We start from the raw sequence: 27,144 nt of genomic DNA, 5'->3' as shown, positions 1-27,144 counted from the left end.
ATCACTTCCACTCCAAACAAATAGGCCTATTTTTAAGACCAAAGTAGAACATTTTTGTCTAGTTCGTTAGTTAAAAACTCATTCTAACATTTGTATTTAAGTGACGGGGACTGCAAAACAGGAAATATGGAAATGGATCCTGCTGTGCGGAGATTAGTGTAAATTAATTAATACAATGACTGTTTCTTTTTAAATATAACAAAGAACAACAAAAACGAACGCATCAGTTGGGGCCTAAGATAATAAATGTAGGATTTTCCGTCATTTATCGATATCGTTAAATTATTTTAAATTTAACGTAACCTATAAAAAGGCCTCCTCTGCATGAGGCTATTAAAATAAATACTCAGCCAATGTCTAGCAGCTTATCTTATATAATCAGGAACTAGTTTTTTACTTTTAATCACCGAACCTTGAGCACTATTGAATGCAGGCCTGTAGATAGATTAGGGGTTTTCGGGCCAAGCCTGAGGCCCTTTCTTTCTACTGTCTTTATTTGGCTTGTTGGAATTAAAATACATACAATTTTTAGGTAACTAAAACAGACACATCAGCCATTTATACTATAGATATAAGATAATACTCATATGACATAATGTGGCTTATCCGGTCACATTATAGCGTTACAGGTTTGACAAAAATCCGCACTTCATGCATGGTTTATATTGGCGATTTAAAAGGATCAACGCCGAGTCCTGTAATAAAACTCAGTAAAACACAACGAAATGGAAAAAAATGTTTATTGAAAAACGTCTAAAAAGCCTTTTGACATAAACCTTGTTACATGGAAGCTTCATGAACGCCTTCTATGAAAATGTAAAATATAGGCTATGTTAATGCGTCTTGGGAAAAACAGTTCGTGTCCGTGTTGAATTAATTATTTTAGCTTACAGTAACTAATGTTGACTCCAAGTCATTCATCGTTAAACACAACACAACTGATTAATACTTTTTAATTCAAAGTGCTTGAGGTTTTTTTTTTTGTTTGTTTTTTTAACCCTTTTGAATTGATCAGGGTATCTTCAGTTAAATCAATTGAAATTAGAGAAAAAACCTCAAACTGAATCTAATTTCAAAACCTAATTTCTTGCAATTAGGATCTGGAAGCTGGAAGATAAAAGCGTGAAAAAATACATTCTAGTTAGCTGTATTTGCAAAATAGTAAAATTCATTAGGCTGTGTACACAATGTAGCCAGCTGCTGCAAAGGAAACATGCAACTCATTCATGTTAACCAGTGCTTGATATAAAATGGACTTCATTTGATTTGGTCAATACATTAAATAGATGTCCAACTTTATAATATATACATATGCACATTATGTAATTTGCCTTTATACATTTACATACAAAAACAGCTTTGCTTAATAATTACACTATGTTCTATAACTTCAGAACAGGTCTGTTAAAACAAAGTCAGAGAAAACAAAAAGTGGCATGAAGAATGCTGTCAAGCTATCATCTCTTGTCTTTAAAGAAGCCCTTAGCAGTGCTGCTCTCCTTGATGGTGACGGTCAGAAAGTTGGTGGTCACGTCCGTCACCAGGATCTTTTCCACGTTACCCAAAGAGGGCCTCCACGTCACTTCATCCAAGTCGTCATCGAGCCTGGTCGGGGAGGGCCTGTCTAGGAAGTAAGGTTTTTCCATCTGAGGAAGCTCGGTGGTGTGACTGAGGCTCTGACATAGTTTCGTTTGGTGCATGAACGGTGCAGGTGCCAGGTAGCTGGAGCCATCTTTAGTCCTGTGTAAGTCAGTGTCCATCCTGTTTGGATACAGGCTGCGGTCTGAGTGGAGCTTGTAGGAGCTTCCACTGGAGAATCCTCGGCTGTGTGTGTGATGGTGATGGAGGCTGTGGTGGTGGTGATGGTGGTGTTTATGGCTGCGACTGTGGTTTTTTGGATGTCTGTGACCAACTTTGACTAGCCTCATTTCTTCCTCTCCTTGGAACTTGGCCAGATTGTGAGGGATGTGGCACAACTGCTCCTCAGCTTTTCTCTTGTGGGGTTCAGAGACAATAGGGCTGAAGCGAGGCTTAGGCTTTGGGCCTCTTTTTTTGGGTACGTGTAGAAGTCCATCGGGACTGCTTTGTTGTAGAGAAGGTTGATGGTGGTCACGGGAGCTAAGTTCTGGGGGCCGGACACGCACGCTTTCCCCACGGTTAACTGTGCTGGGTGGGAAGATGGTGGGAACAACCGCTCTCAGGCCCTCTCTAGCCCTGGGGGTGACAACCGGCTCTGGAGTAGGGTAGGTGATGTGAATCCCTCGAGCTGCCTCACTCCTAAAATCATAGGCCTTCCCTTTAACTTTTGCCTGTGCCTTTAATAAAAAAAACAAATGAAGTCATATTATTTGAAATGCCTAAAATTTCCCCTTTACATGAATATATATATAAATAAAAAAACCAATATGTATATATTTACTTTTTTTTTTTGTTTTTTTTTTTTACAACAAGCCCTTTTCACCACCAGTATTTTAAAGTGACCATTAAACAGTGAACCAGCAGAAACAACAGGACTGATGCAGAAAGGAAACTGAAGCAGCTACTTGTATCGTTTCATCATTTAATTTATTATTTGAAAAGTCACACTAAAGACGTGTAAATTAAATGTTATTGAAGAGGACGTTTGCATGTTGCAATAACTGCCCCTTCGCACTTTGGAAAGTAGAACATTTAGCTGAATGCGGTTGCAAACAAACAACCACTTCAAACAATTTCTTCAGCAGTGAAATTGCACAGCTCCTTTTTAACAACAGTCCTGTCAATCGAGATTCTGGTGTTTTAACTAATGATCAACTGTCGAATCCGTTTTCTAAGTTTTCACAGTGTGACGGAATCAAGCTATAAGGCTTTTCTCAAATGCATCCACAGTACAGACAACAACACTGTTGCAGCTGACGTAAATAAAACGATTTTTCAAGGAGATCGATGACTTAAGCGACACTTTATGGGCAGCGGGTTGTTTCCAAAATACTCTTCAGTATGCGATCAGATCCCCGTCACAGCCCCACAAACTGAGCACAGGCATGTTAGTGCAGTGTTTTCAACATTAGAAAACATTAGAAAACCATCCGTGCCGCCTTCAGCTGAAGAAAAAAAAAAAAAAAAGATGGGGCCGAACTATTTCAAGAAGTGCTCGAATTCGACAAACCATTCACAGGAAATTGACGCGATTGCTAACTGTCGCGCTAGAAGTGCAATTCATTAGCCTAGAAAACGAACGAATTGCTAAAAAAAAAAAAAAAACGCCGCTACGTTTACCTTGAGCAGGAAGGTCTTGGGCTTGGGTCCTCTCTTTTTGGGCCCGTACAGCTCCCGTTCACGCTCCCTGGGAGAAACACAGCAACAGACACCCATTTTGAGTGTCACGGGAGCAAAGTGCGCCGACGATACCATATATTTATTGGACATGTTATAACGTTCACGGCCAGTCCAGATGTCTTACCTCTGTTCAAAAGCGGCAAGCAGACGGGTGTCCAAGATATTTTCCTCCGGTTCCCAAGTGCTGTATCTGCATATTAAAAAAAAAAAAAAACCATTAAGACAGATTGAGGAAGCGAGCGCTGACACACGCTATGTGGATGGCCACAGCGTTAGCCTGAAAGCTAAAATCTCCATCCTGCTGTACACCTCAGTTTTAATCCGGTTGTTTCGCTAGCTTTGGCGAGCTAACGACAGCCACAACCGACACTGTACAGACACTACACCCGTGGGCTGAAAACATGCAAGAGACACAACGTAACAGGACTTACTTGGGTGACCAACCCTTCCATTTCACAAGGTACTCAATCCGACCCTGCATGCCATCAGAAACAAACAGAAATGACTTCGTTAGCGTGCACAGCAACTGTAACCCTTACTACGAGAGTGCTGCTGCACTAACACAACGCTGAACGCTCTGGAAGCAAAAGGACATGTTCCAGCTCACGCCTACCTTTCTTATCCTCCGTTTGATGATAGACTCGGCAGCAAACACCCTCTCCCCGACGGCCGACAGCTCCATGTTTACTCCAGTGCTGCCTACCGTTAGCTTGGTGGACGGTAACGTTAGCAGAGCAGATATTTTTCTCCAGTCCCAGCCACTCTGAATTCCCGACAGACCATAATACTCCCGAACAGAATGGACGTCAGCGCAATTTTTACAGCGTTGCTAAGGAACCGCAGTCGGTGGAACCTCTATGAGAGCACCCATTGGTCCAGCCGTTGCTACGTGCTCGGGTTGCTAAGTGAGGGGAGGAGCGTGCGCCTGTGCGAATTCTTTTGGGGGGGAAAATGGTGGCTTTTTCCCCGCGCGGCGGGTGAATCATTTCGCGCAAGTTGTGAGATCTTGATAACTGCACGTGGCATCAAAGGTAGTCTAGATTAACACATTTGACAGAGACGCGTTGCGAATAGACAAACTAGGAAATAACAATCCGCCCTTGGTATATGCGACAGCGCCAGAAACAAATGAGACATCCCTCATTTTTGTTTAGTCTATCCAGCAGTGTATTTATCAGCTGCTGTAAAGGCGCATGGCGGAGGTTATTTTATTAGTGATTAAACTCACAAGCGGCGCTTGTCTCGTTACTGATACATTTTGTTCGTCCTTGTCCTTGTGTCAGGCCAAACACAGAGAGGAATCTGTGCTATTTCTATGAGGCCATGTCAAGACTATTTATGTTATTCCCCCTAAAGACCTCTTGTAGGATAATTTTGAAGGGAAAGCTGAATTTGATTTATTTGCTGTCCTCTCTAATGGAGCATTGCTACCTATACCCGCACTGACAAGCGCATGTAAATCAAGGACCATTCTTCCACTTTAAACTGAGATGTGGGTTAAATAATAATATTTAAAAAAAAAGAAAAACATTTAACAAATAAATAAAAACGTTAGAAATGACAGAGCTCGAGAACGACCAACTGATCTTAGGGCGACGGGCAGTAAGGATTTTCACATTATTCATATTTCTCGACACTGTGGCGAGGCTCCGAAAAAATTGTCCATCTTTGATTCATCCTTCTGCAAATCATGACAAAAGGCTGCGGTGTGAGTTCTGAACCGGTAGAAACATGAATACTTACAATTTCAGTGTTTGTGTTACATACCTTATCTATAAAGGCGCAAATAATAGCTTTGGAATTTTATTACATTATTTAATTTTGGTTGCTTAAAATCTAGGATCTAGCTATATTTATTTAAAGAGAACAAACATTCATTTTTAAATCCTGCTCTTTTTCTTTGGGGGGGGGGGGGGGGGAAACAATCGCAGCGACCACAACTCAGGAGTCCGCTCACTGTGATTTCAACCCACAGACCCATGCGGTCAGTTAAAATTATAAATGATAAAGAATAAAATTTGCAGAATAAAAATACGCTAAAGGCTTAGTAATCTGTATAAATATTATAGCCCAGAAAATTCAGTTTTTTCTTCAAGGTCACCAAAATTAATACAAAAATGAAAAGAAAGTCGAATTACTTAAATCGATGTATTTGTTAAATAATTTGTAAAGTAGCCTATTTACCAAATATGTGTGCAGAAAAAATGTCTGTAAGTTCTAATCGTTTCACTGTCTTGAAGGATCAACATTCCTATTTGTTATACATTAAATGATTTGCTTATTTGCTTCATTAATTTACTAACTTCAAATAAATTCAACGAGGAAAACTGAAAATAAACCAACTAATATCTAAGCGAATTATTTATGCAGTGTGATTTCTCTTGTGTTTTATGTTTTGGTAACCGAGTCTCATGGTTGTCCAAAATAAAATAGGCTAGAGAATAGTTGTTCTACAATTATCTGGACTCAGATATTTTCCGTATTTTATTGTTCGGAAATATTAGTCTACTGTGGACAATGAAGGGCAGAGATTGTAGCTTCATTTAATATTGTTATTATTTTATTTTATTTTTTTTATTAGGCTGGATGACTAGCAACGAATGTTGAGTAAGTTTTAGATTTTATAGGCTTTATATGACACGTCAAATGACAGTTTCTTCAGGAAAAAAATATGCGCGAGACCTCATCAGATAAGTGTAATAATTCAACAACACATAAAAACATAAATGTAGCTGCCTAAAATGACAATTTCTCCTGTCGGCTTTACCAACCAGAGCGATGTGTAACTGGGTAATCTTGAGTTGGTCAAGAGGATCAGGAAACATTAATTTTAAATAATTAATTTCCCGCAGATGAAACTAGAGATGTAATAAACCATAGTTTTTTTTTAAATTAAACCGAACCTAGATATTAAGAAAAAAAATGAATCCATGATAATTCATATTGTTTTACAAGTGATTTTCATTGTCAACTACATCTTTGTTATCCATCTAGTAAAAGGTGGTTCTGTGCACACTCTAGCCAATCACGGACCGCTTGTTTTAATTAGCTGCTGCGTGCACAGAAAGGTTTGATCCCCAAACTAAAGTTAGTTTTATATGTGTAGACGGTCGTTTCTGTCTGGTGATTACATTGAAACTCCTGCAGGTTGACATGAATACTGGATTGTGCGTTTGGATCAGTGACAGACAGTGTCTCCTGTCATCACACTGTGCGCGTTTAAAGACTGAACTAATGGATAACACAGTCTATTGATTTCGCTCAGTTTCAGAGATTTAGTTTAGCCTTTAGAAGGAAATGCGGGGTGCAAACTCTTCTTACCAAACACTTTGTTTTAGAAGGTATAGGCAACTTATTTGATAAATGTTGATCGTTACAGAACAATTGTAAGGTGTTACATGATAAATGTCACTGGATATCACAAACATTTAAAGGAACGAAGCAAAGCGCTGCTTTCAGAAGCTTAGGGGCCTATTTATTTCTTAATGAACGAGCGCGTCCGTCTGAGGAAATTATGAATTGTCCACCTTTGATTTTTCCAGGCTTTTCCTCGCCATTTTTCCAGCAGACAGACAGAGAAGATGGGCGCTCCTTCAGACTCTGGATGCGATTGGTCTCGGCGCGCCTGCAGTGCAGCAGTGCTGCCGCCGTTAAAACACTATTGGTTGGCTTGTATCTGGGCAAGACGCTGGTTCCTGGTGCGCGCACAAACGGGAAGCCCCGGCCACACCACAAAATATGGAAAATGCCTTAAAATGGACAGAGGGAGAGGTTAAAACAGTCTTTGTGCTAGTTAAGAATAGATTGAATTATTGCAGGTGATATAAAACAACTAATATCAAAATCATAAATTGATCCCCCTATTCTTCACTGGAGACTTTCCCTAGCAACCATTCCTGCCAGTGTCCACTGTAAAGTTTCATTTATTTCACTTATTAGCACCACGCGTAGAATGGCGAGACAGGACAGCTTCAGGTTTCCGTCACAGGTAGCCTCGTTTATATGCAATCGGTCTCACACGGGCATTTATTTCCTTCAACCCACCCTTACCACGCCCGAGAAACGTCCGTGTGAGATACTAGACATCAAATTCCAATCGCCGCAGACACTAAGGACAGTGTGGAACGGTTGGAATGCACTGGATCAAACGAACAGTGGAGCGGCGCGCACGCTGCGGTTTGTCAGTTTGCACATGGATGCACGTGTATGTCGATGGAAGAATATACTGGTGTCTTCACAGCTGCAGAACCCTGGCGACTGAGTCATCAGCAATGCAGCAGTCACCGCTGGATACTTTCGTTTACTCACTTTGTTTCTCAGTAAACTGGATGGAACACTCGGGCATATATACGCACTGTGCCTGATGCTTGTGTTCAGCTGTTTCTATGTCTTATTATAATTAATTAGCCGAACAGCATGAACATTAACGAGGCTCAACACCAAAGGTGGTAAAAGTACACAAATCCAATACTCATAATGGAATAGTACTCCACAACAAGTACCACTGTATTCGAGTTGGAACACATGCTCTAAAAATGGCTTAAAACAGTACAACTACTCCACCAAGACAACGATGAATTTTAAGCGCATACGTTATCTAAATTTGTTTGGCAAAAAAGAGAAGCTAAGTAAATTTTCCAGGAATGAATGGAGATCTGTGTTTCTATAGAGACTTGGTGTAGACAGGTAGCAGCAGGTAAAGATGATGCACTGAGTGGTTCTCAGTCACCAGTCATTCAGCTGATCAAATTTTCTGTCTGCATCTGCTAAGTAACAGAAACTTTAAAATAAAATAAATGTAGTGGGGCAATAAAAACATTTCCCTCTGGAGTGTAGTGGAGCATAAATGTGAAGTATAAGTACCTCTGCCGAAGCCACAGAGGGAAATGCGTTTTTGCAAAGCGGTGTATTAATTGTGCCCAAATAATCAGCTTGTTCATGGACTTGCTAGAATTACCTATAGGTTTCAAAGTGTGAGCCTATTTTGTGACAGAGATCTTGTGCAGATTGATTTGTTCTGTAACTCACGGGTTAAACAGAAAAGGACGCCACCTCCCGCTTCTAATTAAATAAAACGTACTTGTGGGCAGTTTGCAAACGTTGCATTTAGGCCTCTGACCTTTAGCTGGTGCTGCTTCTTTAAGAAATGTGTTATGACAGTTAAGATCTGCAATGCGTGCACTTTGTCCCCTTTCTGTGCACGTGTTTAGGGAAAAAAACTATAGGCCTGCTGCAGAAGGAGACTGTGGATTACATGTTTGATTCTGAATGTACATATGGCCCCTGACAAAAAGCCACACATCTAATAATAAAAGACTCCACTGATAGGAGATTTTGGAAAACACCAGCAGACATTTATGGGTTTTATCCCTCAAATCCATGTGTCTCAGAACATTTAGGCCCAAGTCAGTCACGCAGGCACTAATTCAGTGGCAGTTAGAAAAGGAAAAGGAAAAGGGTGGAACACGGACAGCACTAGTTCTTACACAATTTTATACAGTTCTTGTTTTATTTCAGGGCTTACATAACCAGCATGTTGGAAGTCTGGCAGAGTGTCGCCTTCGTGGTAACAAACTATATCTATAGGTAGAGGAAATATTAATATAAAATCCTTATAAATCCTGCGGGGAATTTCCCGCAGTAGCTTGTTTGTAGAAATACTGATCATACTACTTGTGGGCTGCAGCAACAGTAGCAGCTACTGCTGCTGCAGGGAGACTCGATAGAGAAGAAAGTGGATGGAGTGAAGAGGAGACAGCCATTTTCTCTGACACTGCTCACGTTAACGCGCGCACAGAGAGCGGCTTGATTGGCGGACTGCAGCGGAGAAAATGGTCTCTTATCATTACCGCCGTGGAATTACACACTTCTCGTGTGCACGGCGGGTATCCATCAGTTGCCTCTGTAACAGACAATAAGAGCAAAACCTCTATTTTGGGAGGTTTATAAATCCTAATGATCGAGCTCCTGCGCACAGATCCCCTTTAATGTGCCCTTCAGTCCTTTAAAAGAACAGCAGCTGGCTGTGTCACTGTATGCATGGCCGAAATGAAAGCAATAGGAAACCGTGGAAACATGGAAATATTAACCATGTATGGTCGTTAAACTGAACGTGTGGGTCAAGCGAAGAAATCCGTTACCTCCTGCTGAGTGTCTCAGCAAGACGGGAGGGTTTCTTCAGGAAACATCTGACAGGAACACCTGTTCAGGTCAGAGTTATGAGCCTTAAAGCACTAAAATGCTCTTCAAAGACACATCTAAAGCCAAAGCAAATCCTGGTGGATACATATTTGTATGTTTATGATTTAATGAGCAGCAATTAAGAAAAGTTATTCATCTTTATTAGGGGTTTCTTGAATGGTCAACTCGGCTAAGGTATCACGGACCTGCGATGTTTTACCAAATCACCAGAAATTGAATCGCAGACACAGGTATGAAACTTAGCTTAAATGTTTTGAGTTGAATTTGTTGAGAAATACATTTAAAGCCACTGGTTTCCATATGCAGCTACATGGCATGAGCCGGAGGCCCATAGGCGCACAAGGTGGGTTCAGACAGCATGTAGGGTTAAGCTGATGATGGCCATCTGAAAATAATGTAATAATAATGTAATAATCCTTTCGCCCATAGCTTACACATACACACACACAGAGAGAAAGAGGGACAGGTAGGACAACTTCAAATGTGAGCTATTTACACACGCGCGCACAGACACACACACATATATATATATATGGGGAGAGAGAGAGAGAGAGAGAGAGAGAGAGAAGTGAATGAGTCCCTGGGGTGGGACCACCTAAATAGAATCATTGCACACAAGTTCATAGATCACTTGCAAACAATTTTATTATTGCAAAAAAGTACCATAGGAAGCCTTCACTTTATTTAGCCCGCACACAAAACATCACAAGTGCATGTGATCACGTTCTCACAGAGCAACTGAGTGCACTTCACAGAGTGCTGGATGATGGGAATCACTATAAAAGGAGAGGAGGCATGTGTGGGAATACATCGGATTATGAAAACATGTGTTTTAGGATACTTTCAATTATTTATTTGTTACAAAATGTAATCCAAATATGACACATTTGATCATACGTTTCCTTATAGAAACCTGCATTTCGGCTCTTTAAAGCTGATCAGTCAGAGCATGGCCAGGGTGACAGAGGATGGGCGAAAGTTGAATTGTGGAGCAGCCAGCTGGTGGTATTAATCGCATGGATTACGCAGCTCAGTTGGCAATGTTAACCAGTTTGTGACTGATTTAAACTAGCCAACAAAAAAATCTTTATAAAAATCTCAATAACAAATAAATATTCTCACATGCTTGTTTATGTACTGTATTCATGGAAGTGACTTGTGCTCAATCTTGAGATGCATGACTCAAAAAAAAAATCCACTGTGGATGGAGACCAAAGAATATAAGCATATATCAAACATTAACCATTAATAATGTCTAAAACCCATCTCCTCTTCCTATTCAACAGTGTAAATCACGTTAACAGAAAGGCGCTTTATTTTTCATTTTCTGCTTGTTTGAGTATGCCTAATAGCATAATCTGTCAAGCAGCATGGATCCTTGTTTAGATCTGTCCATCTGTTTACACACACACACACACACACACACACACACACACACACACACACACACACACACACACACACACACACACACACACACACACACACACACTCACTCACTCACTCAGAGACACAGTGTAATTTACCACAATGCAATATACTTTCTCTACCTTACAAAATCTTCCATATAGCCCACATTTGTTTGCCATTATCTGTAGACAGTTGAGAGTAGAAATCAAAAGACATCTATCGGAAAGTGAAGAGTATTTACAAGCGTTAAGTGCATCTTCAATTAAATTTCTGTCATTACTTTGATCTAATTCTGCTTTTTCACATAAGTTTGAACTGGCTGAAATAACTCCATGTGATAAAATCTCAAGAAATAACAACAATAATATTAACAAGCGCTTACAAGAAGAAGTATGCAAACAATCCAATAAAAGGATCATTTTTTTTTCCTTTATCTGGCCGTTACAAAATGAAAACATTAAGAAGTAATTTGTACATTCAAGAATGTGAAAATACAAATATATCTAATGTACATTTATGTACAGCTACACAGCTGGTGCCCAGCTCTGTTAAACTGTTACGTATTCCTTAAACGTCACAGTGAGGCAGTTCGTAGTGATGTCCGTGATGACGATATTTCCAAGGAACGGCTGGAAGCTGGGAAATGTCTCCTCTTTACTTTTTTCACTGTCCGAAACAGACACTGAGTCTGCAGTCTTTTCTGTTTCGGTCTGGGGCTGTGTTTCAGTCTGTGTGTCCATTGCTGTTGTAGTCTGTGTATGTGTTTCCGCTTCTGTCAGAATTTCAGCGTGTGTGTGTAGTTGAGGGTGCATCTCTGTGGAAGCTGTGGATTTAGGCCTTGACTTGACAATACTCAAGTCCATTGGTTCCTCTTGATCTGTGTACCCACAGTCCTGCAGTCCAGCGTGACTCTCGTGTCCGTTTTGGTCCATGCTGATGCTTTGGGCAGGTGGAAAAATGGGACAGCTCAAAAACTTCTTACTACTCCCATGTTCCTCTGCATCTGTGAGGTGTCGCTTTAGTCCTTTAAATCCACTTTGGTTTCCTCTTTTGTCCAAAGCAGGAGGAACTCCACTATCCAAAGGCAGGGAGAGCAGATTAGGCCTGGTTGTCAATTGTAAAGGCTGATCTGCTGTGAGCTGCCCGTGACCCCTGACCTCGACATGTTTATCCTGGTCCGTCACAGTTGGTTCCATTTTGGGGGACTGTTCCTTTTCTTTGAGACAGTCTCCCTTAAATCCAGAACCGGGAAAAATTGGTTTGTCTTTGGGGTTTTTTGCAAATCCATTCATGAGACCGAGCTTCTTGACAAGCTTCATCTTCTCGAGGTGATTCTCAGGGGTGTTGTCACCCACCTGCTGCAACTTGTCAGCACTTTCCGAATCACCATTTTTATTCTTAGCCGCTTGCATCCCATTGTCCATGTATTTGCTCATCACAATAACAATCCGTCCATTCTTGTTTTTGTTCTTCACGATCTTTAGCTTGCTGCTGCTGACACCATTAGACTGTGGTGAAGCATCCTCTTTAGGCTTCACTTTCTCCAGCTCCTTGTGCCCGTTGAGGTCGGCCGGAAGCTTCTTCAGCTCCATGGTGATATCCTTCACTTTGGTCAGACAGCCTGATTCTTTGTCCCTAACCCACTTTTGCTGCAGCACTGCAGGTAGGTTGTACCCTTTGTGAGACAGCTCTGGGGCTTTGATGTCTCTGGGTTTGGCGAATACAGGCTCGTGCACCTTGAGGTCCGGCTGGTAGTGGTGATGCTTCTTGCTGTTGAGCTGATAGTAGAACTTCTTGCCGTTGGTCGGCTGCTCGGCCTCACGCTCCCTGCACAGCGGCTGGTACTGATGGTGCTTCTTGCTGTTTAGCTGGTACTGTTGTGGCTGGGGACGGAGCATCTGTATGGGGCTGGTCTTTTGACAGCTGTCCTCGTCCAGGGATGCCTCATGGAGATCGGCCAGGATACTGGATCTCCGGGCAAATGAAGGGACCTGTGAAACAAGCAGTTTGTGTTATTAAACATAAAATTATGTGATGAATTAAGCAAAATGTCTGTGCTTAAACAAGTATTGTGAGAAGGGGCAACCCTCTGGGCAGGGAGTTTGATTAATGATGCAACCGTCTACAGTCTCTATACATGTGTCTGCGTCAGGCTACAACAAAAGCTATGGTTTGTTGGGGCCCATGACTTGTTCTAAAGACACTCTGAACTGGAATGTGTGAAGGGGCTCTTCTGAGGCCTAAACGACTGCAGAGTTTATTTCAGGGGCCTTGGTCCATGTTCACACAGCCCTCCTACAGTTGGTGTGCAGCTCTTTCACCCATCAGCCCGGGCCATCACAGTGACATTTCAAAGTGTCTCCTGTGGCTCTGACCTCAGCTTGAAGGAATGTCACTGGCTGCTTTGTGTCCCATCATTGACTTTATCTCATGTGTTACCACCAACACCCTCCCGAGAAGAACAAAAACAATCCTACGAGGGGTTCCCCTGGCCTTTGGGATCAGTGACTGATGCGCTAAATGTACGTTTCACAGTCATTTAGCTACAGCTGTACTGTCCCTTTAAGCCCCAGGTGAATTTGAATGCATCTAATATCTTCACACAAATAGATTTTCTGCAAAAATCATTGAACTAAAAGTGAAAACCCCCAAATTATATTCAGCCTGTAAAAATAGTGACAAACTGTGGCTGTGTAGGGAGTTTTTCTCAGGCCGACAAAATAACCCTAATGATTGTAACTCGAGCTTGAAAGCTGCAAATCTGCAACATCAATTTTGGTTTACAAGCTGGACGTAAGGACTTTGAAGTTCATGGTTATTCAGGCAGGGACGTTCTAAGAAAAGATGCTGCTGAGTTCTTATATACAGTGAAATCCAGAAATACATTTGTTTTGCTCCATGCTTCTGTCTGTATAAAGTCTGTATAATCAAGAGAAGTATCAAATATCCTTATTTTCGTACCTGAACCAGAAGGTGCTTGGGCTTTGGTCCCCTCTTGCGATATCCCATCAGCTGCTCTTGACGTTCTCTGTGAGAGAGGAAAACAGCAGCCAATCAATGAAACCATCTCGCAGAGATGAGTCCCTATTGTTGCATGGCAACACAACGTCATGGGTTTCCTCCACAGGCTCAATTAGAAAACACTGAGCCTGTGTTACAGCTTGGAAGTTGAAATTGTCAAAGTGAAATTTAATCAGCAACAGAGCACAGGAGCATACATTTCATTGTTTTGTATTTTGTATAAACTGCTACAAAAAAATGAAACTTAAGTATAATGTCTGAATCCACAGTAGAAGCTTAAGGCCGGCCCCTGTCTGACTTTCCTTAGCTTTCCTCAGTCTCCATACAAGTCCCTCCAAAGCAGTAACTCAATACCGCAGACAGGAGTGATGTCAGTCCCCTCCCCCACCCTCTCCCCTCACATCTAATTACAATGACGACTCAGTGTATTTTCATAGCTTGGCATTCAGACGATTTGGCTCCCCGGAGAGACACGCAATTAGTTTCAATAAAATCTCTCCCCCCTTTAGAGAGAGGGAGAGAGGTAATTGCAAAAACAGACGCAGAGTGATGGTGATGTTTTGCTTTCACGTGTGACCTGTGTCTGAAAGGTTGCTCTAAGCAAAAAGCTGAGGGAGGCTCAGAGAAAAGCCAGTGACAGTTTTAACATGGCATGCAGTTTAGAAATTTAGTTACACTGTCCTTTGCACGGACCTGTCCGGTCAGTCATTCAACAGACTGTTTAGCAATTAGCCAAGCAGCTAATTTCACCATGCGAACACAAGGTCCTTTACTAATAGAGACCGTGAGGAAGTTTCTCCAGTATAAACGTTGACATAGTGCATGAGCCTGAGTTATAGGAATTACTAAGTTACTGTTTAGTTCCATGTTTACTTTAATCTCGCCTTTCCACTACATCATGAGCAAATTAAAAATCAATGGTCCTTCTTTCATGCAGTCACTGCATACACTTTGTGTATTTGTGTATTTATCCTTCATTTGGATATTTGACTGTCACTGGGCAAAATGATATATGTGCAGATGGCTGTTCTCACATGAATCTGCTGAGGGAAGAAAGGCTTTCTGTGTTTAAGTAGTTCAGATGCCAACCATGGTCCAGTGCAACTTACATATTAAGTGCGATGTGTAAACATTAAGCTTCCAGCAAACATACAGAAATGGATGCAAATTATTGTTCAAAGTAGAGCATTTTTTACCAGCCTTCACGCTGTTTAGATTTGTAACTGCTTAGCACCCAACAGTAAAGTCTGAAAAAATAACCTAAACCTTTATTTTGGTAAGTTTATCATTTCACATAATTAACCAGTTTACTGGCTAAGATAATTGGTTGCCATGTCCCGTGGAAGATGACACAGGTGCATCTGGTCCCTACGGGGGGGAACAAAAAGAGAACCTAAACATGATAACCCGATGCTGACAACTATCAGGTGACCAAAAGTAGGGGCTTGACAAAGTTTCACTGTTTGCCCTGGTATCCCTGACCTGAGATTAACCCTAACCTGACCTTCTGATGACACGTGTGTTAAGCCTAATCCAAACCTCCAAACACTGAATTTCTGCACCTTTGACTCACACACTATGTGTTTCTGCGAGTTTATCCAGAAACTACATAAGCTTAGTTCCTGACTACAAACACTACAGAGTTCCTACTTTGGACATGTAGATGAGTGACAGACAATCCATTTTGACAACTGTGTCGAAAACTGGAAAGGTAGGAAATGGTAACTGTAAACCTGTTTGTTCATGTTACTGTCTGATGTAGTCTGATATATCCTGTGTTTGTACAACTCTAAACTTACCTGTCTTGGAAAGCATCCAGCAGCCTTGGGTCCAGAATGTTTTCCTCTGGTTCCCATGTGTTGTATCTATTCAGAGAGGAGAAAGTGAACAGTGAGGACACACTAGCTTGTCAAAAGAGGGTAGGTGGCATCAATAATAAGCACTGGCTGAGGACAGCAAGTGATTTGTGCGCGCATTCAATCTTTAATCAGCTCATCTTTGTAGGCATGTACGTGTGTAAACAACATGCTAAGGCAGTTGCATTCCCTGTGGATGCATGCGTAATAAGTCATGTGCAACTTTTACGCACGGGTGCAGAGAAGGAGGACACGATGGCCGAACTTCCACTCAACTGGAGATACATGGGCATTTCCTAAACACTGGGTTCGATTATAGACATGTCTTCTAAACATGACTACATACATTGCGAAACAACGTCCATCAGAGACACCAACGCGTCAACAGTCCAAAACAAGAACGCGCAATCGCCCATGTGCGCGCACGCTCACGCGGACGCAAATACTCACACTCGTATATTTGAATGTTATGTTATCACTGAGTAGATTACTGTTATGCTGTAGAAAATGACTTACTTCGGAGACCATCCTCGCCACTTGACCAGATACTCGACCCTCCCCTGTGAATGAAGAGAAACGGAATCATCAGCGTTTAGGCAGCAAAAGACACTCTGCAATATCACTGTCATGTTAGAAACATCATTAAAAACAAAAAACAAAACACGGAGTCTTTGTGAAAAAGATGAAAGGCCAAAGAGGAATCAACCTCCTTTCCATGTGCGTGTGTGTAAAAATGTCCTTCGGTGTTCTTGTGACCAACCTTTCTGCTGCGCTTCTTCTCGATGCTCTCCACCGCAAAGACGTGCTCTCCAGCGGCGGGTAGCTCCATTTTCTGACACAGGAGAAGCGGCTCTTCTGTGTGTGTGTGTGTGTGTTTTTTTTTTTTTTTCGTTCTCCCCTTCTGCTTTTGGTATCCGACACCTTGCCCTCGCTTTCAGGCCGTTTTTTTTCCTCCGCTCCTCTGATGTGAAACACAAGAAACCCCCTCCTCCTCCTGTTTTCACTGCGCCTCTTCCCTCGCTTTGCCCCTTCGGAGAGTGTCGTTCTGCAGGCGAGTTGAAGCTGCAGCTAGAAAACACTTCATGCAAATAGCCGTTGGCGTGACGTCAGCACAGGGGGAGGTAATAGGGGAGGGTGTTGTTCCTGTGCTGCGTTTGGTTGCCGTCGGAAAAAGTGTAATCACGACTTCGGTGGCTTATGAAAAATGTCAAACAAATGAATATTGGCACGATGTAGGAAAAGTTACACTTTTCTTTATTCACCAAGTCAAAGCTGAGACTTTTACTAAGGAGTATGGAAACCACAGTAATAGTTTGTGTTGTATCTTAGTGTGGATTACGTTATAATATTGACATTTTATGCGCCTAAACAATTAACTAATTGTTCTGTATAGTTAGGGTCTGCACTTGCTACACGTGCTTGACTGTGCTGTGTTTCTGGCTGAGATTATAAGCCACTTTTAAGACTTTTAATGCAGAAAGATGACATATGCAGTCTTTCTGCGGTACAAGAACCAGCACCACAAATGACTACACAGATCTAATCACTGTACTGTATATTCTTTTAAAATGCTCAACTACAACCAAGTAAAGTTGAGGAAACTGAACGCGTGACAACGGGTTACAAAAGTACGAGCTTAGGACGAGACCTTGAAAGCATCATCTCTCCCTCCCATGTCTCTGGATGTGAAGCGAGATCTAACTGCAAGAGGGTGCTGTGAAAGAGAAGTGCAATTTATATCGAACCGTGATGGCCCGAATGTCGCCAATTCGAAATTAGCAGCTTGGCAAATTAAGGCCTTGTGTTAGATTTTTGTGATTTCAGTTTCTTGGTTCGTGTGGCGTAGGCCTGTCTCACACACGCTGTGCGCGCCTTCTACAGAGACGTTGAGAATCTGTTTCAGACGCACACGTGATACATATTGGTTTGCTTGAAATAAAAAGGCGAGGCTGTCAACATCCAAAACGCATTCTTCCACCTGCAGCCTCACAACAGGCCCAGCCTACTTCAAGGCCACAGCCTGTTTGACATTGATTTATCGCCGCCACCACAACGAGGCCTCGTCGGTTACAGTGACTCCAGGTGAAACAGGGAAACAAATTCCCATTCCATGCGCTTAAACCGTGGGATGAAAGCATCTGTGTGTATGTAAGGCGGCATCAATCATTGCCGTGTAAAGTTAAATTGCGCATAGAGACCGGCCACTGTTACGCGCATTACAGTAAATAGATTTTCATATCCCCTATGAGTCAAGGTCACACAAAGAGATGACATTTCAGATGGCACCGTGTCGCGGGGATTTTCTGGTGGATTTTCGCGGTGTTAACAGATCACTCTCAGCCGATGTAGGTCAGCATCCTCCGTCTCGGCCGGTTATTTCCGAGTGCGGAGCCCGACAGGACAGGCACCAACCGGTTCCGCTATCACTTGGCACGTAGTGCGTGTAGCCAAGACGTAGGCCCCCGTAAACCAGCTCAAACCTGAATTGAGGAAATGATGACTAGATGACACCGAACCTTGAGTTTTGGCTGGAGATGCTGCACCTAAAAGTGATATTTTGATATAACAGGACAGAGATGGGGTTAGATCACAGAGACAGTTGTTTAGAGCCAACTGGCTCATGTGTCCATAATCTATATAATTTTTTATTTATTATGCAACGCATAGGTGCATTTTCGATACATGTGTTTCCTATCAAAACGCCAAAGGTCTTTGTCGACCTTCTTGCATTGTTCGAGACGGTTGGAGCAAATAAAATTCAGCAGTGAACGGGTTAAAGTGCAGGGCTCAGCATGCTGCAGCGCTGACCTATTGCAGAGAGGCACGACTGTCTTTCCTTATAAGGCAATGAGCGCAATTCTTCGGCGAAAAATCACATGAAACAAACGACCGTGGCACTTTTACCCTTTTGTGTTTGCTTCAAACATCCTCTTCTAAGCACATCGACCGTCAGAGCCTCCATTACTTCTTCACTGCATCATGCAGAAGCCCCGACGCGCGCACAAGGGCGCAGCGCCATGAACACGAGTCTGCTAATTCAGCTGCGCCATTCCGAAATTAAGGGCGAGCATAAGAAGCGCGGGCGCCAGTTAGAGGCTATGGAGATGGGGTTGGTGAAGGGTGGTGTTGTAAAGGGAGGAAGCTTTTTGCAAATGACAAGAACATCATCAGTTTGTCACCTGCCCGTTCCTCCAAACACAACATCATGCTTGTATGCACACTAATATATATTTAGATATGACCATGATGGCACGTGCTCCAAGGGCGGATGGAATGTGATGCCGCACGTGCGCGTGTCGTTAATGGTACCGCGTGCGCACAGAAACTTCACCTGGGCAGCACCACAGAAGGCAGGACGCAACATCAGCTTCTGAAGGAGCGTCCAGCTATTTAAAGCACGAGTTATTTGATGATACATCGATGTAAAATGTAGCACTGAGGTTGTTGGTAAAAAGCGGGGAATCACATTAAAAAAATAAAAAAACACAACACAAACCCTAAAACAAACAAGCAAACAAACCAACAAAAACACATGACACCCCAAAGCGAACTAACAGATCGGATGTCTTGTGAAGAACATTTCTACAAAAACAGAAGTTCGAGGGTGCGGTGAAGTTGCTGCCATTTCCTAAGAAAAAAAAATCGTACTGTCCCTTTTTGATTTTACTGTCTTCTCACTATAAATTGTCTTTTACATAGAGCAGCGCGCTGTGCAGGTGCAAACTGTCCCGCTGGGGAATCAGACATAATTACTGATTCTTTAAGGACTTTCCCCTCAGCAAGAACAACACACACGACAGGAGAAATTCGCAGGAAATGACAGAGAAATCAGCTTTTTTAAAAGATTATTTTGAATGTAGGACGTTTGACCACATCTCTTTTTATCTCTTAACTCCTGCCACGAGTGATAAGGTAATCAAGTTGTAATAAAAATAATGAATAATACTATTTATGTTTAGCACATTACGTTTTCACCTGTAGCTATTGTGCCATTTGTACACACTTGAATAAGTAAACACCTCCACCTCTGAGAGGACAGATGAGACAGTGAGGTCTGCATGATCTCACCTAACTAATCTAATCTAAAGCACATGATTGCTATGCAGGTCTGTGTGTAATTCAGGGACGACTGTGCAGAGAAAAAAAAAATTCTACAAGAAGGAAGTAAGCTGATTATGACATTATTTAGAAGAAATGAAATGAAACACACTAAGCTAAATTCAGAATAGTCTTTTTAAGGATCTTTACCTGAGGAGATTTTTTTTTTCAGTGCACCACAGAGTAAGACACATCATAATTTACAATAAACGTGTTAAGGTGAAAAAATAGTAGACATAAAGAGGAACTAAAAATCCTCAAGAGAGTTATTGAAGGGCTGTAAAAGGGGATTTTTCTTTTACTGCACAAACAGCGAGGGGGAGGTAAAGGAGGAGCAACAGCAGGTGGATGAGCGCCTGTGTTTATGGACCCAGATCTTTGGGACCATGAATCTGATGAGGCTACTGGGCTTTCTGGGAATGGGGGACATCTGATGAAGATGACATTTTTATCTAGGAAGATGTCATGGTCTGCCTGCGTCACAGCTCCGGCTTGCAGCTCAAATGACAAGCAGAGAACAAACAGGAGGATGAAGGGGAAGACAAGGTGTTACTACGACACAAGTCCAGTGGAAAAGATGCATTTAATAACAGTACACAAAGACTGTTTCAAATCAGCTTTGTTGTTAAAGGAATTTCCTGGAAAGGACCTTGAAAGGAAACTCAGTTTGCCTAAAGCCTTTGCCAAAAATCAATCTTCTGATTCACTAGAGGAGTGAAGTTACTAAAATGCAACATAAGAGTCCTAATTGAAGTGTGAATATCTTGATATGATGTTCGGCCATAATACCTCACAGGGCGTGTTTTATTGGTAACAGCTCTCTGCTGACACCTTTAATTACATGTAGGAGACAGGTGTATCATTTTTTAAGTATCCCACACATGGCAGGAAAGCAGCTGACGGCAGATGTTTTGTACCATCTGAGAAAGAATAGATTCTGTTATGGAAACTTTTTTCATATTTGAACACAAGTTTATAGAATATATGCTTTATATTATCTTAAGAAAAATTAGATCTCCTTTCCTTCTTTAAGTCCATATAAAGAAATTGCTCATTAGTTAAACACCAAAACATTTAATGTCATACAGTTCCTGAAAATGTGACAGTTAGAGTTGAGCGGGGTTAATGTTATTTCAAGTACCAGAAAAGTAAAAAAAATGGTCCCACTTGTGGCTCGTAAGTGGACACGGATGAACAAGCCAAACTGTCAGCAGTGCGTTCCGCGTTCAGCTGGGACCCACTACGACTGCTTCATCTTTTAACGCAGATCAAACAAGTGAGTCACCACTGCACTGCAGGCAGCTTTTAACGTGCCTTCACCAGCAACTCAGCCTGTGCTCGTGACGTGTTTTATTGGTTTGTGAGCAGGAGGAAAAAGAGAACTATTCATAGTGTTGTAAATCAAAGAGAGACTTTAGATGGTTTTACATGACACACACAGCTATTTATTTTTAAACACACTTCCTTCAAGGGTTTGACCCAGGAGATGTTAACCATTTCATAGGTGTGACCTTTTAAATCAAGCATGAAATGTGGCACAGTGAGCGTTTGATGCGTTTTATATCCCAATTCTGAGATTTTTTTCTTAGAATTCTGACATTATTTCTAAATTCTTAGGGAAAAAACAGATCTCAAATCCATTTTTTTATTGTGTGTTATTTCACAATTGTGCTGAAACTGACACAATGGTGTCGCAGCAGTGTGCTTAATGAACATCTCATCTTTAGATATTTCTCTTTGTAGTAATGATAAGGGGGAAATGTAATGTTTAGAGCTTCCTCTCATATCTCCCTGTGTTGGCCTGTTACAAATGTTCTTTCCCTGCTGAGGTGACAGAGTCAATTCTTTGGGATTCATGAAGTCAAAGTTTAGAGTTTAGAAGTTTAGAGATGCACACAACAGGCTCTGCACATAAACCACCAAGCGGTGATTAGAGATTCAAGATGCAGTCCTGATATCGGAGTTATTTTTATCCGGGATGTAATGACGTAGAAGTTAATAGGTGCACATGACTCATGGGTGGAATGAGTCTCACGGGAGGCTTTGCTTTATCTCTCTGAAGAGTCTCCTTGCTTACGTCAACAGTGCTCCTGCTTGTGGCACAAGCTCTTTGCGTCTCCTGTGCACTTAGAGTGAGAGGGGGAAAGATGTGCTCTGGCATCACTCTGACTCAGACGCCTCTTTAGATGTGTAATTGATTTGAATTGATTGTTTGTGTGTGAGTAGGTGTGTGTGTGTGTGTGTGTGCGCGACTGAGTGAGTGTACGTCAGAGGCAGGTAGCAGTCATGACTGACCGCTGTGCTCTGACTCACTGCAGAAAAGTCACATAATGGACCTTGCGTTGATAGTGACGTGGGTTAAGCCTCCCTCAGACATCATGCACCCACACATGCACAATTAGATAAATATATCTGCCATCAATAGTGCCTCCCCCACTCTCCCTGACTCATTAACAATCAGCCATGACTTCATAAATGTCAATATTAACTTCAGGGTGTTAACAGAAACAATGGGAAACCTGTGCAAAAGCATTTCAAACAGCTCCTGATTCTTTGCCCACTGGCCCTGATGACGAAGGTAGATAGAAAGCAGCATAATTATGGGACGTGGCAGAGAGAAGTGGAGGTGAAATCAGTGTTGCTGGAAGGGAGACAGACACAGCAGCCGATCTAAGCTGTATCCAATATGGCTTTGGTGTTAACACATGCCTTTATTTGATGGTCAGGTCAACAGGTCAAGAGGGGAGTAGACATGCGTATGTAGCATAAACACAACCACACAAGTGCATAGGAAGGACAGGCAGGGACTTTAATGGGACGACAGAAACCCTGACAAAATGACTGAACATTTGAGAGGATTAGCTTTAATTCATATATAAGTTCTGTCGAACAGTCACGTTTCACATGAAGACACAAACCAAAATCTTCAGATATAAAAAGAACTGGAATAGTGGAGCCCTGACAAAAGTGAAAAAAGCACAATACACTGTATTGACCTTTGGGAAGATATTTGGGCTCAAAATATTTGGACTGAAGAGTTTGAGAAATGATGCCAGAAAAATGAAGAACAGAGGCAAACGAAACGAAAGAAGGACAGTTCTTCTCCTGGAGGCCAGTCGGTGCACAAAGAGGGAGGACAGCAGCAGGTTGAAGACTTTTATTGGAAAACACTGACTGAAAAGCAGCAGGGAAGGATGCAGAGACAGGTGAGACACCATCCGAGGTCTCTTCTAAGCCAAATGACAGAATCTCCTGATGTGGGGTAATCTAGAGAAAAAGCATCCAGAGGGACCTTTTGAAAGGATGTCCCCTCAAAAGAAAATAACCAGGACAGTACAAAGGAGCTGAATGATCTGTGAAGAAGAGGAGGGTTTTGGGTTAGGGTAAGAACAAGAATAACTTCAATGTCCCCCTCGACGTCCACCGCAAACTCAGTGTGATTAAACAGGAAGCATGTCCATCTGTCTTCACCTGTAGAGGCTTTTCTCCAGGACCCAGACAGTTTAAAATGGGAGACTGAATTTCAGTACAATGGTTGTGTACTGTGTAACATGTTGTCCTGTTTATTAGTGGTTGATTAAAAAGCAAGATACAGTATATTTTTCACTTAAAATTTGGAATATATTATATAATATATTGATTGACGGACATGTAACATTGTACAATATAAGCTCTGTTACAAATATCAACCAATGCTCTATATAATGTTAATGACACACACACACATATGTTGCTTAAATAACTGAAGATACAGAACAGTATTGGCACTAATCTAACAACAAGTCTATTCACATTCTGACCTTACCCCTCCTGGAAAAGGCTGGTATTTAACCCGTCTTCCACTGCAGGTGCACCTTGTCTTCAGTGTACAGAGGTCCTCTGTGTGATGTTTTCCTTTCACTGAAAGCTACAGTATTTCATTTATTTCGAAATATATTTTCATTTGAAGCATATGCTCCAAACCTTATTTTAATGTGGAGAGGTGATTCCAGTTGGTTTTGTGTGAGACTCACTCGTCCAGCCAGTCAGAGGAAGAATTACTCCTATTGGATTAGTAAGGTTTGTAGCTTCTTCTGTAATTTCATAATCCTTAAATCCTTAAACAAAGCAAATATTTAGAAGTAAATACCTTCTCGCGCCAAAGTAGGGCTTCCACCACCACTTTAAAATGTCGGAGCATATTTCTATTAAAAATGCATGAAAAATGTGGCACACTGTAAATTGAATGAAGGGCTGCGTGTGGAGTGGAGCAGGGGAAGAGAGAGATGGATGGAGTCTCATTCTACTGCTAACTTGATTCCAGTAAAACTTTGAAATGTAGCTTTAATACAAAAATTCCTCTTTTAGACTTAAATTCAGGCTGTGATATTTTGAGGCTACTCTTGGTGAAACCGCTGGTTCTTTGGCCCCCTGTTGACTATACATTTTGAAGGTCACTAGCAATGTTTAGAAAGAAGCCTTGATGTCTGATTCAGAGTGTATGACAAATAAACTTCTTGTTCGTGTTTAGGTCTGCTAAAATGTTTTTTCTGCCATAGCTGCACTGGAATGATACTGTCGAATAGACCTCAGCAAAAAGAGCTCTTGAAATGGTAAACATGATGCAAACATCTGCCCTTCTGAGCCAAACACTGTGAGTGTTTCTGTGCCTTTTGAGTGATAACTTCCCTGAGAGGAGCCTTGACATTGGCCACATGAGAGGATGCCGTTGTAGCAGCGGCCTCCCTCCTGGCTCCTCTCTCAGGAGCTGCTGGTGAAACAGCTGGAAGCCAGAGCCACTGCTCAGGCTGATGAGACTCCAGACTGGAGATATCGGCAGGAAAATGCTGTGTGAGGGGGCGGAGAAGGAGGGGAAAGAGGAGGAGGTGAAGGCCCTCAAGACATCGCCACATCCTACTGAATCCATCCAAGGTGACAGAGAGAGAAATGGTGGTGTGTGGTAGGCCTTGGGCAGGGCAGAAGGAGGGTTGGAGAGGTGGAGGGAGGGAGGGAGGGAGGAAGGGGGCTTGAAGCTAAAGAAAGAGAAAGCAGAGAAGGAGAGGTGTGAGCGTAGATGTTCTCAATTATTGGCTTGGGTTTATTGTGTGTGTGAGTGAGTGTGTGTGTGTGATCATGTGGTGTAAATGTTAAGGGCGGCCTGCAGCCATGCTGACAGTGCACTGCAGGGGGTGATTAGGGCTGTGCCATCCATCTCACTGGCTCACTACAGCAGCAGTGTGGCATCAACAGCAGCGGTGGAGGCGGATGTGATGGAGGGGGGAAATGGGCCTGTTTGGAAGACATGATGGCAAGGGGTGTGTGTGTGTGTGTGTGTGTGTGGGAGGGGGGGGGAAACTACTAGCCAAAGCTGATTAGCTGGCAGCTTAACGACACGCTGTGTTTCCATCTCGTCGTCAGCACATGACCCCGGGCTGACAGAGGGAAATGAAATGGTATTTTTGATTATTTGTGGAGAGAAAGAGCAAGTGGAGTAGGGCCGGTAGCTGGGACATGAATATTCAAATCAGGCAATTACAAGATGTTCTACTTGGAGAAGAACAGGTGACACTTAACTGCTGTGAAGCTAATCGCTTTTGTTGTTTTATACTTGATATCTTAAATAAAAAAATTTCATTTGTTATTTATTTGTTTTTGGAGATTTACAACAATCTAAGGAGATGTTTAAAAGTTACAATTAAAGATTCTGGTTTGTCTTGCTTATGTACAAGTTTGCTTTTTGATAAAACAAAATACTGTCAAGATTCTTAAAAAAAAAAAACATGGCAGTTATAATTTAAAATCCCTTCCTTTGAAATTTTTTAAACTTTTTGATTTACTTTTTGATCATAGGTTTATTATTTTCTTAGACCATTTTATGAACTAAAGTGCATTATATTTAAATCCACTGCCAAAATGTGGCTTACAATCCCAATTTGCTTCTCTATTATTTTTAGCTAATATAAGTCACTGGATTCAAAAGGGCTGTTTTTATAAGATGAGCGCTCTGCGATACATTTTATTAATCCACTGCTCTTCTCTCCGAGATGAATGTGATTGTGGTGAGGTGGTGACTGAGTGTTGTGTTTAGGAGGATGAATGGCAGCCACAGCTCTGCATTTTCTGGCTCATTGCTTCAAAATGATTCTCCCAGTGTCATTGTCAACGAGCTCTGGGAGAGAAAGGATCTTTATCTTTTTTTCTTTCCTGCTCCCTCCCTCCTTCTCTCTCTCTCTCTCTCTCTCTCTCTCTCTCTCTGTAGTGTGGCAGCTCTGTCCAACCTCTCTCATCCTCGCTCCCTGCCCAGCTTTCTTTCCTTGCGTCTTTCTCTGTCTCTCTCTTTCCCTGTTCTCAGAGCAGGGAGCCCCCACGTCACCGCTTCCCCGGAGCTGCTGGAGTGGGGGATGGGAGAAAGGGAAGAAGGGAAGGACAGAGGAGGGAAGGGAGGGTGCTAGGCTTATGGGGAGGCGGTGAAATTCTGCAGGTTGCCACGGTGAACCAGTCGATAGCACATTGAGCCACTTAGCTGCCGCATGCACAAATTTTTTTCTCTGCCCTTCACCTGTGTGTGTGCGCGTGTATGTGTCTGTGTGTAATGTTTTGAGGCCCTGCCTACCTTTGTTACTGTTGCTATGCCGGTAATCTTTCCTTTTTATCATAGCATGTAGGCAGTTTACAATGACAAGTGGCACATTTACCATTCAGATGTCAGAGTAACTTTTGAAACAGTGGCTTCTTGATTTCAGACAGAAAAAAGCTAACTTTTCATTTGGTGCTGCAAATAACTGATAGTGCTAATTGGAATAGCTAACCATTGCTATGGCAGTGCCTCCCCACTGGCAACATAAGTACCCTTTTAAATCTGCACCTGGGGAGTTAAATCTGTAATCCTGACTCCTGTTTCAGTGATATACAAATAGTCGTTGCAGAGGAAACACGGAAATTAAATGTATTTTCAAGCAATATGGTTCTTTTATTTTTGCAAAAGAGGAGGGATTTTAAAAATAAGAATTTGGCTTAATTTACCTTTATGGACAATTTGTTTTTTTTGAGGTGGTCATGAGACCATCCATTGATTTCCATGACAGAATTGTTTCTGATTGTGTGCCCAAAGATCACAGCCATATTATTATTGTTGTTCTTGTCCCAGGTGTACATAGATTTCTCCAGATTATCTCAAATATTATATGTTGATATATGTTATTCTCAAAAAGTTGAAGACACTCTTTCATTGTAACAAACTTTGCTCTATCCCTACTTGTGA

At 42.0% G+C, this 27,144-nt stretch overlaps 2 protein-coding genes across 2 annotated transcripts; both read right to left on the bottom strand.

Moving 5' to 3' along the window:
- Positions 1-723: 723 nt before the first annotated feature.
- Positions 724-4,120, bottom strand: cbx8b (chromobox homolog 8b). The gene is made up of 5 exons (XM_067499045.1): positions 3,932-4,120; positions 3,750-3,793; positions 3,443-3,508; positions 3,259-3,325; positions 724-2,315 (listed from the first exon to the last, which is right to left on the bottom strand). The coding sequence occupies exons 1-5, from the start codon at positions 3,998-4,000 to the stop codon at positions 1,458-1,460; spliced, it is 1,104 nt and encodes a 367-aa protein (XP_067355146.1). The 5' UTR covers positions 4,001-4,120; the 3' UTR covers positions 724-1,457.
- A 6,026-nt stretch (positions 4,121-10,146) lies between these two features.
- Positions 10,147-16,903, bottom strand: LOC137124177 (E3 SUMO-protein ligase CBX4-like). Its single transcript, XM_067498901.1, has 5 exons — positions 16,567-16,903; positions 16,323-16,366; positions 15,750-15,815; positions 13,891-13,957; positions 10,147-12,920 (listed from the first exon to the last, which is right to left on the bottom strand). The coding sequence occupies exons 1-5, from the start codon at positions 16,633-16,635 to the stop codon at positions 11,478-11,480; spliced, it is 1,689 nt and encodes a 562-aa protein (XP_067355002.1). The 5' UTR covers positions 16,636-16,903; the 3' UTR covers positions 10,147-11,477.
- Between the last annotated feature and the right edge of the window lie 10,241 nt (positions 16,904-27,144).

The sequence above is a fragment of the Channa argus genome, chromosome 3 (assembly GCF_033026475.1).
Source record: "Channa argus isolate prfri chromosome 3, Channa argus male v1.0, whole genome shotgun sequence".
Lineage (NCBI taxonomy): Eukaryota > Metazoa > Chordata > Actinopteri > Anabantiformes > Channidae > Channa > Channa argus.
Note: the sequence above shows the minus strand (reverse complement) of the source record. Positions and strands in the feature narration are given on the sequence as shown.